Consider the following 11,661-nt stretch of genomic DNA (forward strand, 5'->3'; position numbering starts at 1 on the left):
ATAGTGTTGTTTTTACATTTCTGTTTGGAAAGCAGAGCTAAAGGGGTAAACAAACATGGCACCACACCGGTAAGGTAAGACAACACGTTTACATGTCGTCTTCTATATGTTCTCTGACATTTATCCTAACGATATGAGGCCGTCTTTGTGGAAAAAAGCTTGTTTAGTGGACTAACTTTGCACTTGAAGATTGCCCTTTCACTTACGTTTTAACAGGTCTGACGCTACTATGCGCCCCGGCTGTATCTAGGCTAACGGCTAACATGCTAACTATTATTTTTTATGTCAGTAGTCACTTGAAACAAATTTAGGACGATAGGAGACAGGTTGAAATAAACTGAAATTTCCCTTTAAGCAACCCGTTGCTGTGCCTCCAGGTAGGAGAGTCCCGCAAAGAAGTGGCTGTTTTTCTACCGAGACACTGCTGCATTTCTGGCCAGAACAGCACCACGAATAGCGACTATTTTTTAGCAAGAAATCACTGCGTATCCTGCTGGGATAGTGCCTTAAAATACGTCTGTTCTTTTAATGAGACATTGCTGCATTTCCTGCCACGATACTGCCACGAAAAGTGTGAATTTCAAGCCAAAACATGATCTTTTCTTAAACTTAATCACATGGTTTTGTGCCTAAACCTAATTACACATTAACCTTAGTGATGTTTTTTACTGGCTCACCCTTTTTTCCTTTAAGAGCAGTGGCCTTGTGGGTAACCTGTGAGGGTAACCTGTGAGGGTGTGACGTGTACTTCAGTGCGCCTCTCTTGGTGCGTCATGATGAAGACAGCAGGCGGCAAAGAGTGATAATAGCGGTAGAATTAAGTGTCTAGATATGCTCAGGGCTACTGTTCAACCTCATGAGAAGGCCATGTTTGTTGTTCTGTGGTGAAGATTGCAATAAAGCCATTGTAAGTGAAGCGCACCCGAACACCTCGCCATCCTTCCCTCTGCAGAGTGGTCTGGACCGCAAGAAGCTAGTTACCAGCTAATAACGAGCCAAGCTAAAATTAATGTTTATAAGCCAGCGTAAGTTTCAATGTATGTGCTACATAATAACATACAAATATAGTGTATCCCTGGTGCGCAGACATGTACAATGGCAATATTTTTCCAGTTGACTGAATTGAAATTTGTGGTGCATTTAAAATCAGCAGCCAGTTGATTCCATCAGATAAATGTTAAACATGTAAGAAATTTACTGAGTGACTTATTTCATGCTTTTGTTTATTCTTAAATTGCAAAGAAAATCACTGGAAGAGTTATCAAATACAGGATCTTAGCCAACAAATGACCTTCAGTGTCCAAACAGTTATGGCGTACAGGTCAAACATGTCATATAGCTAGAAATATTATAACAAGCTGACCTCTCATTGATAGCTTAACCCAGCAGTTGACCTCTCGACCCTCACTGCTGCTGGGGACATTACAGCAAAGATGAGACCGAAGGGACAACGTCCTCTTGAAGATTATCTGTCGATTATTTGCAGCCAGGACGAGACATGACGAGACACTGTGTGTGTGTATGTGTGTGTGCCCCAGATGACGGATAACCAGGGGACCTTCTCCTTGGGATTACAGTCCAGGTTGGTTTGGCCTCATCTCTCCGGATTACGTTGATAAAAACATTCTTGTATTATATTTTCTGTGCTTATTGTATTAATACTCTCAGGCAGTTCCCAGAAAAAGCTCCGTCCCACGCCTGCTTTAAGGTAATCTTCTTCCACTTGAGCTTTTAAAATGTTTTTGGGGGGTTGGCTGTCTTTGTAATACCTATTCTCTCCCACTCTTGAGGTTATATTTAACCTCTTGTGTTTGACTCAACTGCTTTATCATATCGTTCCACACTGTAAATTATACATCTTTTAATAAATATGTGCATCTGGGTAGAGCAAGGCTGGACTTGTTTAGTAAGTATACACACTAAAGGTTTAAAAAGTTTTGAGGGCACATGGCTGCCCTGCAGGTATGATTTACTCCACTGTGAGGAGAAAATGCTTCAGATCCAAATGTGCCTCAGGATGTTTCACGATTGTGCTCTAATAATGGGGTCTAACCGTGCCTGGACTTTTGCAGTAATAAGGTAAAGTATTCTCACAGATGTAAAAGTGTTTTGTTCCTTTCACCACAATAGCACGCTAGTGATTCCACCTGTAGTTAGTTTGTGAAAGCTGATTTTTTCTTCATCACTAAGTAATCCGCTGATTATTTTCTCAATTAACTGATTAAATGCTTTGTGTATAAAATGTCAGGGAAGACTTACAAATAACTTCAGAATCACAGGGTGACGCCTTTCTCACTCCGGCCTCGTCACATATTGACATTTGGTCATGGACTTTCCACGTCTGGATACAACGTGCAAGGTACCCTGGGTGCGTTGGTTGTTGATGTTCTGGTTCTGCCTGTCTTCTTTCAAAATACACTTCCGTTTACAGTCCATTTTTCCTTCAACAACAAAAGCACGTGGTTAGGTTTAGAAATAAAGAACCTGGTTTGGCTTTATAATCTTATGGGACGTGAACACCACTCTTCCCGGTGAAGGTTGGGGTCTGTTGATGCCGCCAGGTGCTGGTGAACTATCCAAGCAACCGGCCATGTATCATGCCGACGTTACAGGAAGGCTTTTTTCATCTGTGTCTGATGCCGCAAGTCACTGCCTAAGCGCCGGATTTCAGCTACTTTGGAATGAGACCGGGTTGTAATATAAGACAAACAAAATCAACAAATTCTCAAATTTCAGAGATTGTTTGGCATTTGTGCTTTAAAAACAATTCATTCTCACACCCAACTGATACTCAGTTGGTGGTCCTGTGTGTCTAACGACAACACTCTAGTTTACCCTCTAGCATCAGTTTTGGATGCTCAGGGACGGCGTGTCAGTTTCTGCTTGTTACACACAAGCAGTCTTTTTTCAAAATTAACTTCCAACGTAGGTTTACTTAGGTTTTAGGTTTACAGTTACAACAAAAGCACGTGTTAGGTTAAGGCCACAAAAGTACTTGGTTGGGCTCAGGAAATGATCAGGGTTTGAGTTGAAATTATGTTAACTTTTGGTTTCACACAGGACACACACAACAGTCTCCTGGGTGAAAGTCCTGTGCTTGAGCCATCCGCCCACCCCAACCTCCTCCCTATGTGGACTCTATGGGCTCTTTATCCTACGTCAGTTGTTCTGAGTGTCTGATAATGACATGGCCCAGTGTGTCTCATACAAAGTGGTACTTCTTTGCGACAAAATCAGAAGGGCCACTGACCAAGCATTGGTATTTGACAAATTGGGAATGAGAAAGGATTGTAAAAAAAGATTCCTCAATAGTCAAAACACTTGCAAATCAATTTTCAGTTGATCGACTAATTGATTAACCAATTGCTTCAGCTCTAATCAGGCAGGTCTGCATCTCCTTTAGCGCACAGAAAGTGATGTGATTTGTTTCGTACACAGACGTGTAGCTGCTTCCTGGGACTAAATAATAAAATGCTTTTCACATTTTATATGTCTCATGGACTGCTGTGTGGAAATGGTGAAAGCTTCAGCATATCTGACAAAGAGCTTTAAGGAGGAAGTCAAACAAAACAAACCTCAAGTTATCAGTTTAAGCCTTTTTTTGTTTGTTTGCTCATGTGTCATCTCTTTCAGCCGTGCTGGAAGGCATTTGGAAATATCATGTAAAAGCTACCCACATGCACCTGAAGAACGGTTACAAGAAATTATATCTACAAAGGTGTAAAAAGAGCGCAACCGACAGATCAAACCTCATTGCCTATAAACAGGAAGATCATTTTTTTTTAATGAATCTCAGTTTGTAGTGCACGTGACTGTAGTTTATTTAGCAATAGATGTACAATACACAGAAATTATGGTATTAAGGCGGAAATGATTTGGAAATTAATCAATTAGTCAACTGAAAAATTAAGCATTGACTATTTTGATAATGGAATAATCTTTTTAAGCTACTTATTAAGCACACATGTCAAACATTTGCTGGTTACAGCTTGTCAGATGTGAGGATTTTCTACTTTTCTGTTGTATATTATTGTAAGTTGACCATCTTATGTGATTTAGACTGTATGTGCAGCAAAAACTAAACCTAAAAATTAAAGAAAAACATCAACAAATTCATCAATATGGAAAATGATAAATAGGGATAAGTTCGTAAGGTCTGCCAGTCTGGGTCATATCATTTTGTTTTGACCTGGTTGAGCACAAACAGCCGCCTGTGCTCGCCCTCACATCTCCTGATGCAACTTGTGCCTCATTTTCCAAAGAAGCATTCTATGAATCAGCCCGTCCACACACATGTACCCACACACAAACACACACACGCGAGCTTCCCCTACCTCTCTACAAAAACCCAACAATCCAGTGAAATCCCTGCAACTTCCTTCTGTTCTCGAACCAAAAGCCTTAAAGCCAACAGATGCTTTCTCGTTATCATTGCCAGTTATCACTCTTAGCTCCCTCTGATAAGACTTTACTTTCTGACCCAGATGTTAAGGAGTTCAATTTACCAGATGCACCAGAAGAGCGGACAGGGGAGGCAGAGGGATGAGTGAGCATCGAAAATACCCGCAGGCTTGAGAGATGAGACGTAATATGCCTTTTTTTTTTTTGGCCTGGTGTTGTTTCTGAAGCGGCGTTAGTGCAGTAAGGAGCTCAGCGTCTAAAGAGGCTTTGGTATAGGGGGGAAAGATGGGCCATATTACAGTGAGGCCAGAAGCCTGCTTGATTAATGGGCCAGGATAATCACCTCATCAAATCACTCTCACTTATTAAATCTTGTTTAATATCGTAATGAGGGCCCTCCTGAGCTGCTTTGGTAAATTCCCCCTCTCTCCCCGGCTCTCCATCGCTCTCGCTTTCCCTCTTCTGCCTTTCCGCTTTAGCAGGAAGACTGATGATGCCAAGTTCCCCTCTGTCCTCATCTTCCTCTCTGTGTTTCTCTTTTTCCATTACTCCTTAACTTTAAGGAAAAGGTGACAGATGTGTGTCTCCTCTTTCCTAAACCATCCTGGAATAAGTTTTTAGAGCACACAGTGGCTCAACAGTATAATTTCTAAGGGTGGAAATACTACACACAGCCTCAGTCTATTCATTTAATCTCCCTTATTTATGATGGATGATGTGCTGGATTGTATCATCATAAATCACGGTGTGTGTGGGTCAGGACCTGCTTGAAGAGTGATACCACTTCCCAAGGCTTTGGTACACTGGAGTTTATGGAAACACTTCAGGTGAGGTAATATCTCTCCTGTCTCCTTCTGTGTGATTTGTGATCTCTATCTGTGGTATCACGACATACCCGGCGTCGCTTCCCCCCGTGTGCATGTGTGCGTGAGGTTTCTGGGATGCATCTCCTTCACTTGACCTCCAGGCTTCTACACAATGTGCCTCAGAAGAAAACAACATGCCATTGTCTTATTTATGGTCTCGCATGTGTCACTCTGTGCCATCTTGGTAGCACAGCCGTCGCTTCCTCCAAGGAAGGAGGTAGACATTTCTCTTTCCCGCTTTTGTCCTGCGCCTCTGCCTACCCCCTTCCACCACCCCTCATCCCAAAGTTGGACCCAATCCTTTGTCGTCTCTGAAGGCAGGCGGGCAGGCAACAACTGGCTCAAGGTGACCAGTTCAGGCTTGAGAGGGAGGTTAGGGCTGCATCTTCCCCCTGAGTGCCTCCCATTTTTTGCCTTTATTGTTGGGGAGCAGCTGTTGTGTACCTGGACCCCATGAGTGGCGCCTATGCTGGGTATCTTGGCAGCCCGGCTCCATAGGCTTTGGATACCAGAGTGAATCAATTCTTAAAGATGACTGTCTGCGTGTCACATGGACAGGCCCAGAGTGAAGGGCTTAGGGGGCTCTGGAGCTGGAATGCTCTTTGATGGAGGGGCTGGAGAATGAGGAGGGAGGGGAGGAAAGGAAAATACAGGGGGGAGGAGATGGTCCTATTGTTGTGCCAAGGAATGCCCTTGACGGAGATAGAGGGGTATTGTTTTTATTCCCATGAACTCTTTTAGACTTGGGTGCTTAAGGATGATGGAGCAGCGAGGGTGATGAACATCTCAGCATCTTTACTGTTATCAGAGATGTCACGAGGAGTGCAGCTGTATGTTGTCAGTTCCTCCATATTGCTGTTAACTACGTGTTGAAAGTTGCCCTGAGACACGGTATGTGCGAGCAGCTTAGCGTCAAGCAGCCTTGCGAACGTGTAAAGGTTGGCCAATTATTTTGCGGCTGATATAGACCTACTGTCATAACACCCGCAGAACTTAACTCATTCTCAGCAGAGATTGACAACAGCTGAGCGGGACCCTGACGACCTACCTGGCTCACAGGCCTGACCTGCCAAATGTCCACTGAGAAACCTGAGAAAATGAAGATCACAAAGGCTGACTAAAACAGTCTGGCATTCTCCCTCTTTCTCTTTGTCTTTCTTCTTACACCCCTTCGGAAAACATTTCCCTTTGGACCACCCCCTCCCTACCTCCTTTACCTTGGAAAAAGCAGGTTTATTAATAGTTCAGAGCAGGGTGCTTGGGGCAAGCTGCACGAGAAGGTTAAGGATGAGGGGAGTTAGCAATCTGGGCTCAGCAACCAGCAGCCACAACAGCAGCAGTCGCAGTAGCAGCTTCTTTTTTAGAGAAAGAGCCTCATGGTCGTCCCGTGTCCGTATCCATTTCATGACAAATGAAATACCAAAGGCCCGGGCCAGAAACAATGGCTTGTTTGGCTGGCTGGAGGCGGTATGGGAGGTGGTGGTGGTGGTTGGTGGTGGGGGCTAAGACTGGCTTCCAGCCCCTGCAGCTGTCCCGGTTGTCACTCCTTGTCTTAAGGCTCACTCCTGGCTCAACGCTCCAGCCCATGGATCAAGGGGGATGTGTGCGATGCATGTGTGTATGTGCGTGCACCCCAGGGCCTCGAGAGATACTGCGAGGCGATTCTCGGTAGTCAGCAGCGTCTGAAAAACGGCACCCAGACACAAAAGACAAGTTGAACGGTGTTAAGACCCCTTCGGTATGGAGCAGACCCCAGGCATGAGGTCATCAGCCTTGGTTTAGCAGCCTTTGTCCTACAGCCTGATTGACAGAAGGGGTGGCTATCAGAGACAATTGTGGGATCTGTTACAGCCATGGATGTCACTCAAGGTACAGCAGATCTGAAATAAAAAAAACACTTGTGATAATTTGCACAATTTGGCCTTAAAATACAGATTTTTTCCAAACCAAAACATATGGGATAAAAGCAAGCAGCAGCAACTGTAGATTACATACCAACACACAGTGTCACCTAAGCTTGGTAATTGTTTCGCACCTCCACTCTTTAGGCCTCACCTTAATATGAATAATAAAGTCTGTGAATCTTTTAATCTGTGTTGATAACAGGTGATAAACTTTAATACGCCGCTAATATTCCACGAGTAAGCCCATGTGTGTGTGTGTTGCAAAGGAGAAAGACAAATCTCTTCCCGCCTCTCTCTCTCTCCCCCCCTTATGTCTCAGAGATTAGCCTTTGCTCAAACACCTCCTGTTCATCTAAGTAATTAAAACATTAGAATTACTGGATTATAAACTGCTTTCGATTTAATCCAGCACTCGATGCTCCCACCATCTTGCCAAATGGGTCAATAGGAAATATAATGGGCCTCTGTGATTTCTGATTCAGGGATCTGGAAGAGGCAAAGGATGCCAATAATGGCTATTAAAAGAGATGTGTGTTCGTGTGTGTTTGTGTTTGTGTGTGTGTGTGTGTGTGAGAGAGAGAGAGAGAGAGAGAGAGCGCCCAGACCGGCTTTGCCCTGAGTGCCATCTGTCTTGGACCCACTAGACCCAGTTTAGACTGGAAGAAGCCAAACCAGTTCAGTCTCTATCTCTGCCCCCAATGCACCGTTATGCGAGCACACACACTATACACACACACTCCCTGAGACCACTTCCTCTCTTCAGATGAATCTAAAGTGGGCTTTTGTGGGGTCGGGGGATATGTTAAGACCCAGGCAGACCAAACCGATATCAAAGAACTAGTGGCGATGAAAGCTACTGTTGCGTTGCCTCACAACACCTGTGCCTCGGTCAGAAAGATGCACTTGAACACATCGCAGAAACTACAGCTGACAGCCAACTAGCACGTACATTCTGCACCTGCGTGAGAGGAAATAACTCTTCATAAAAGCAGGCAGGGGTAGTCTGTATTTGTCATTCAAAAAGGGAAACCAGAGGACTGACAGGACAGATTCAAGACGCTAGTTAGCCAGGTAGCACAACAGCAACACAACCAGGCGCCCAGAAAATGCACCCGGCCCCAGTGCCCAATTTTTGTAGCGGCCAAAAAGTGGAATTACAGCTCCAGAGTTCGTCACATGATGCCATTGGACCAAAAAAGACTTTTTTCCATATTGGGAAAGAGACATCTGTAGACCAGCAGGTAAATCTTTTTGAGCATTACAACCCCTGCAAAATGATCCATTGCACTGGATTTGATCCATTCAGTTTGATAACATTTGGAAAGTCTAGAAGACTCGAAAAACAGCACGCACAACCAAAAACGATAAATACTGGGTGCTGGGCAGGAGAATAAATACAAAAATACAAAAAACAGGTCCGCACACCAGGAACTGCTCCTTTTGGAAATTTTAAGCGTATCACCACATGTAACGTTTGGGGCACCAGCCCTTCATTAGACATGAACAAGATAAGAAGACACACCTCTGTGTATACAACCAATGGTGGTCGCCCAACAGATCATGTGATGTCTAGAAGAGAGAGAGAAAATATTTAATCATTTTATCCCCATTTAAGTCAGCAGAGTGCTAAACCAGAGGTAGCTGGCTTAGCCAGCGGCATTCTCTAGTGCGCCTGCTTTATAGGCCCAGTGAAATGGAAGCAGCGCCGATCAGCCAGGTAATTTTATACGTGGTAGTTGTCCCACCACCAACGCTGTATCTGGATCTCTTAATCCATCCATGAACATAACCCAGTGTTAAAAGAACAAAGCATATTTACCGTGCGGTTGCAAACAATAATATAGAGCGTGGGGTGGCAGTAGCTTAGTCCAAACACTTGGGTTGGGAGGGTTGTCGGTTCAAGTCTCTGTCCAGACCAAATATGATGCAGTGTGGACTGGTAGCTAGAGGTGCCCTCCAGCAAGGCACTGAACCCCCAACTGCTAGTGATGGCCATCAATGGGCAGCCTTCACTGTGACATCTCTCCACTTAACGCATGTATAGGTCCTGTTTGTGCACGCATGTGTATTTTGGGCCTGTGTGTATATGACAACAGGGTGAAAAAAAATTGAATTTCCCCTTAGGGATAAATTAAGTATATCTTCTTCATCAGTTCCGAACTGTTTCTGCTAAAGAGCTCATTAGCTAAAAAACAAAAATCTCACCTAATATAACAACTTTATTTCGATCTCATTCCTTCTTGACTTTAGCCTTTTGTTTACTTTCCTCACTTCTGTTTCTCTTCTCATGCGCTGAGCTGAAGAGCCAATCAAAAAGATTTCATTCACCAACACACTCCACCGTCTCCGATGCTCTCTGATTCAACATGCCAGCAAGGACCAACTTGGACCAATAGTGCAGGATACACAGCAAACACTAGGGCGCAGATGCTCACCAAAAGCCCGGGAATGACCAACGGCCGACCATCAGCTGGGTGTGTCATGGCCCTTAAAGGCATCTGCAGGTCTTTGATCTTTCTTTGAGAAAGTTACCAAAGACAGGCCCTTTTTCTGTGTGAGTGTGTGCACTTCATAAGACCCTTGGCAGGTGTTTGCCCCTGGGGCCCCCAGTGCACCTTAAAGGCCCTTGTATCAATGGGTGCCCTGATATCATTTATATATCATTTATCCTTCCATTGTGTGCCTTGGACACATGTTCTCACATGTGCGCACATTCACAAACCTTCATTCAGTTTTTAGGGAAGTTCCTCCCTCCTCCTCCCTCAACTTTCTTGGCAGTGAAAATGAAGGTGTGCTGTGGGGATTCACCGCCGCTGTCTTCTCACCTACACTGTCTATACTCATTTTGGAGCATCAGTATGTGTTTGGCATGATTTGTATGTGAGTTTACGCCTGTTTCTCTTCTTTTTTTTTAGTGGGTATGAGCGTGTGTCCTCTGCAGCATGTTCCTGCCTGTGCGTGTTATGTTTTGTGTGTGTGTTCATTATGGTTTGTGTTTGTGCTACTCGCAACAACAAGAGGTCCAAGTTGACACAGTGACAGTTCCTCGCAAAGCGACAGAGGGGCCCTGCCATCCAACAACAGAGGCTTTGTCGCTCTGCTCCTCTTGGCTTGTTACGGACTTCCTTCTCTCTCGCTTTCTCTCGCTTTCGCTCCCTTTTTTAGCGAGCCCATTTTCTTGTCTGAAGTCTTAATTTGGGGCGCTGGCCAGTGGGGAGAGGGAAGAGAGGCGAGGGGACCGAGGGAGGGAAGAACGAGGGGGGAGCAGGAGGAGAGGAGGTGCGGAGTGGTGATGGCTGCAGACGGACGGCCCTTTGTTCCTCCTTTCCCAGGCTCCTCTCTTGAGCCTCCGAGGCTCCAGTTGCGTTGGAGCCTTCCAGAGAGAGAGGGAGAGAGAGAGAAAGAAAGAGAGAAAGAGGCTGGGAGGAAAAAGGGGGCACAATGATCTGTCCAACTGGAATCTTCCAATTCTACAAAGCAAATGCACACACACGCAAGTGATGTGGAAAAGAGAAGAAAGGAGAGGGAGGGTGGAAAAAGAATGGACAAATTAATCAAAAGACTAATAATAAAGAACAAGCAGAAGGGAACAAAACCAAAAAGGGCAATGAGGATGATATGAAGACAACATCAGAATGAGCACACACAGAGTGTAAGCTGCACATACTGACCACTAGGTGTCCCCACCACTGATGCCAAACGTGGGCAACCCAGAGTTAATCCCACACTGTGCCAGTGGCTCTGGAGCATAAGACCAGTGTGTTGCTTCCATCCACAATAGATGAAATCCAGTGTTTAATTACTAACACATGCAGAATGAATCCATCAATCTGTGCAACGTGGAAATCTGCTTTCATGCTTTTTGATTGAAGCTGGAATCATTTTGGTGTGAAAACTTTAATTCAGAAATAAATGCACTGATAAGCAAATCGAAGGAGACGTACACACACACACACACACACACACACACACACACACACACACACACACATACAGATTGCCATCCTCTACAAACAAAAAATCCTCTGATGATGGAGGAAAAACTTCAATAATATTCTGCTGTTTCAGTTTCAAGCCCACGGTCATTTTGGAGGTGTAGGTGTCAAAGTGGTTCAAACGACGGTTGGCTCATTTTGGTCGTTGGTAGGAGGATCGCACAGGGAAGAAATCGAAATAAGGTCCTTGCGCTTCTTCGTCACAAAGATTCCCCAGCATGAGGAGTTACATCAGTGCATGTGTGTGTGTTGATATTTACCAAAAAAAATGCTCTGTTTGTAGTCGGTGCGCTGTAAATCCCCCACTGCCGTCAAGCTGTACAGTAAAACACACTTTCCATTGATGTGAAAGCTTAAAGAAAAGCTGAAAAAACACACTCTTAACAGCAAATGGAAAATGTTCTTGAACCTGAGCGTGTGATAACAAGTGACCGCAGAGGGAGGGGGGACTTGGAGAGGGACCTTGGGGACTGTGTCAACGTTTTCTGTGCCGGA

At 44.6% G+C, this 11,661-nt stretch overlaps 1 protein-coding gene across 2 annotated transcripts in view; it reads right to left on the reverse strand.

The window, feature by feature from the left end:
• The window catches only part of LOC126398478 (prospero homeobox protein 1-like), a 70,769-nt gene that overhangs the window by 13,616 nt on the left and 45,492 nt on the right, over positions 1–11,661 (reverse strand). Inside the window, exon 6 of one of the 2 annotated variants that reach the window (XR_007570779.1) lies at positions 2,260–7,147. Coding sequence is in view for 1 of the 2 variants with exons in the window: in XM_050057852.1 (XP_049913809.1) it covers positions 7,132–7,147 (16 nt within the window). In the remaining variant the exon portion in view is untranslated. Of the gene's footprint in view, positions 1–1,272; positions 7,148–11,661 lie in introns of those variants that run through there. The other variant, XM_050057852.1, reaches the window with a different exon arrangement.

This window comes from Epinephelus moara, chromosome 12 (assembly GCF_006386435.1).
Source record: "Epinephelus moara isolate mb chromosome 12, YSFRI_EMoa_1.0, whole genome shotgun sequence".
In the NCBI taxonomy this organism is placed as follows: domain Eukaryota; kingdom Metazoa; phylum Chordata; class Actinopteri; order Perciformes; family Serranidae; genus Epinephelus; species Epinephelus moara.